Genomic DNA, 3,353 nt, shown 5'->3' with positions numbered 1-3,353 from the left:
TGCCCAGGCCTGTGAGAGCTGGTCCATAAACCTCAGTGAAAACAAGGGTGGGCAGGGTGTGGCCTCTCTGGGTGAACTTAACCCACACAGGGCAGATCCCTTCAGGTGAGGGTGGAAAATTCCACTTTTCAGGCGGTTCTTATCCGAATCCCTTCCCTTAATTCATATTAAATGAGTCCAAACACCTGTTTACTTCATATCTTCTACCCCAGTATAGCCACGTTTTGAAAGACATTATTTCATGGTAAATCGATTTCCTGGGGCGCCTGGGGGGCTCAGTTGGTGAAGCGCCTGCCTTTGGCTTGGGTCATGATCTCGGGGTCCTGGGATGGAGTCCCCCCCACATTGGGCTCCCAGCTCAGCAGGGAGTCTGCTTCTCCCTCTCCCCCTCCCCCCTGCTCATGCTCTCTCTTTCTCCAATGAATAAATAAAAAATCCTAAAAGAGGGCTCCTGGGTGGCTCAGTTGGTTAAGCGACTGCCTTCGGCTCAGGTCATGATCCTGGAGTCCCTGGATCGAGTCCCGCATCGGGCTCCCTGCTCGGCAGGGAGTCTGCTTCTCCCTCTGACCCTCCCCCCTCTCATGTGCTCTCTCTTTCATTCTCTCTCTCTCAAATAAATAAAATCTTTAAAAAAAAATCCTAAAAGAGAAATTAAAAAAAATCAATTTCCTTTTACGTCGCCTTTACCTTATAGGGACGGCAGTATTTTTCTGGAAATTATGTGGATAATTCCTGCAGTGCAGCTTACACGGTCCCAGGCCCCTTTGCAAGTGTCCTTCCCTGTGGTATCTCACTCCATTCGCTCACCAACTCTGTGAGGTCAATGCAGTTATCATCACCCTCATTTTTACAGGAGAGAAAACCGAGGCACAGAGAGGGAAGGCGACTTGTCCAGGGTCACCCAGGAAGTAGTAGATCAAAGGTTTGAACCCAGGGCAGCTGGCTCCAGAATCCGCACTCTTTTTTTTTTTTTTAAAGATTTTATTTATTTATTTGAGAGAGAGAGAATGAGAGACAGAGAGCACAAGAGGGAGGAGGGTCAGAGGGAGAAGCAGACTCCCCGCCGAGCAGGGAGCCCGATGCGGGACTCGATCCAGGGACTCCGGGATCATGACCTGAGCCGAAGGCAGTCGCTTAACCAACTGAGCCACCCAGGCGCCCTAGAATCCGCACTCTTAACCACTCTGCTAGCCTCCCTCTCGGGTGAGGGAAACTACCTAGGGACCCGCTCCCCTCCACAGCTCAGGATATTAAGGGGGCTTTCCAGATGTTTTTTATCGAAAAGGGGTGTTGGGTGTGTTAGGGGTGAGAACCACTGACCTAGTTCGTGGTGTGTCCTTCACGCCACAATTTGCCACCAGTGTCCTGAGTCTGAGCCAGAATTGGGGTGGGGGTCAGCTGTGTGGCAGGGGGCAGGGGACGGACAGGAAGGAGTCGGCCAGGTGAGGCCCTCGGATCCCCACTGGCCATGATGCCAAGGACTGTTTATGCTCAGACTCTGCCTCTTTCCTCCTCCTCCCTGAGGGGCGGGGATCTCCTCTGTGGAAAAATACCCAGCTGGGCGAGCCCCAGTGAGAGGGAGGAGGCGAGGGGAAGGGGCTGGGACTCACAGGACCGACTCTTTCCCCCTCTCGTGATTGCTGTTTACTGGGTCGGGTTTTGGGAAAGCGCCAGATTGCATCAGACAGGGCCTGAGGAGGACACGTGGTCTTATAAGTTGGGGCCAGTGAACAGGGAGGTGTCGGGAAACCAGACACAAACAAAGCTTTTGAAGACGACAGAGAGACAGACAGCGAGAGAGAGTCAGATACGATGGCCTCCTTGCCGAGAGCAGCCAGCCCGGCCCAGCAGCCCCCAGACCCAGAGGACGAAGACCCCAGCCTGGATGAGTATGACCTCTATAGCCTGGCTCATTCCTACCTGGGTAAGCTCTGGCCCTTTCACCTTCTTGGTCCCTCCACTTCCAACCCCACACTCCCAACTAGGATGCCTCCTTGGCCTTCTCCCCACCCCCAACCCATTCTCTACCCTGTTCTCTTGACCCCTCAAGTCACCCCATCTAACCCCTCTGCCACTGAGTGCTGTCCTGCACAGCCCTGGGACCTCATGCACCCCTAGAATATGGGAGCAACAGCAGACCATCGGGGGCCCCTCACTCCACAGACGGGGCAACGGGGATTATGACTGCCCCAAAGCTAGGTGGTGACCACTCCCCAGTCTGCCTCCTCCAAACCATGCCCCTTCCACCCCGCACTCCCGGCCCCCTGCCTTCCTTGGATGTACCATGCCTCTGTCCACCTCCCCTCAGCCTCTTGCCTGGTTCCCAGGGGTGGGAGGCCGGAAAGGTCGCACCAAGAGAGAAGCTGCCACCAACACCAACCGTCCCAACCCTGGTGGCCATGAGAGGAAGCTGGTGACCAAGCTCCAGAACACGGAGCGGAAAAAGCGAGGGGCACGGTCCTGAGGCGGAGCTGGAAGTAAGGAATCGGGGGACCCAGAGGTCCCTCCGCCTCGGAAGGACACGCCTGAATGTGTGTGGTTGGGTGGGAAGAAGGGACCCAAGAGCCGTTGTCTCAACGTAGAATAAAATGAGACACACGTTCGACTCTGAGTTTCCTAGGGACCAGAGCAAAGGGGGAAACACAGAACCTTTCCAACTGGAGGGACATTTGGTTTACGGGGAGGGACGCAGAGGCCCAGAGACGGTAGGGCCCTTCTCTGGAAACACAGTGACCGGGAGAGGTGGGGTTAGAACCATCCCTCTCTTCCCTTGCCCTAGATGAGGCCAGAGCACCGACACCACCCAGCGACGGAGACAGGACCGCGGAGAATCGGAGAATGGGAGAATCGGCACCTGGGGGCAGGGCCCAGGCCTGCTTCCCCCCCTTCTCTCCCCCAGGACTCATCCTACCTGACTGAGGCTCTGAGGGGCCACCAAGGAAGTGCCCCCAGCCCCAGCAAAAGGACAAGATAGGGAGTAAGAGGCAGGGAATGGAGAGGCAGAGTCGCAAAAAAAAAAAAAAAAAAAAAAAAAGCCCCTAAAAAGAAAGACAGCAAACAAATTGGACCTCCCTAAGGGTGGGAAGGACAATAAACAAAGTACAGCTTCAGCTTGTGTGTGGGATTTGTCCCCTCTCTGCGTGGTGGTGTGTGTCCACGTTTCTGCCCGCGCCTGCCTGTGTTTGCGCCAGCCCCTGGTAGCTGGGTTTGTTAGTGTCCGTGTTTGGTCGTGTGCCTGGGAGAGGGTGTACCTGATTTTGCCTGGACAGGTAGAGGCCAGCGTGTTATTTTGGTGCACAGATATTTTGGTGACTGTGTCTCCGTGGTTTCTTATGAAATGCAAGAAAAATTTC

General features: G+C 55.0%; 1 protein-coding gene across 2 annotated transcripts; it reads left to right on the top strand.

Moving 5' to 3' along the window:
• The first annotated feature begins 1,626 nt into the window (after positions 1-1,626).
• Positions 1,627-3,110, top strand: NUPR1 (nuclear protein 1, transcriptional regulator). Of its 2 annotated transcripts, XM_021700303.2 has the most exons (3): positions 1,641-1,924; positions 2,328-2,477; positions 2,780-3,110. In XM_021700303.2, the coding sequence occupies exons 1-2, from the start codon at positions 1,813-1,815 to the stop codon at positions 2,462-2,464; spliced, it is 249 nt and encodes an 82-aa protein (XP_021555978.1). In that variant the 5' UTR covers positions 1,641-1,812; the 3' UTR covers positions 2,465-2,477; positions 2,780-3,110. The 2 variants fall into 2 exon arrangements, with proteins under 2 accessions (XP_021555977.1, XP_021555978.1); XM_021700302.2 differs by lacking the exon at positions 2,328-2,477 and having other exon boundaries at positions 1,627-1,924.
• The last annotated feature ends 243 nt before the right edge of the window (positions 3,111-3,353 follow it).

The sequence above is a fragment of the Neomonachus schauinslandi genome, chromosome 5, assembly GCF_002201575.2.
Source record: "Neomonachus schauinslandi chromosome 5, ASM220157v2, whole genome shotgun sequence".
Lineage (NCBI taxonomy): Eukaryota > Metazoa > Chordata > Mammalia > Carnivora > Phocidae > Neomonachus > Neomonachus schauinslandi.
This window is presented reverse-complemented; position numbering and strand designations above follow the sequence as displayed.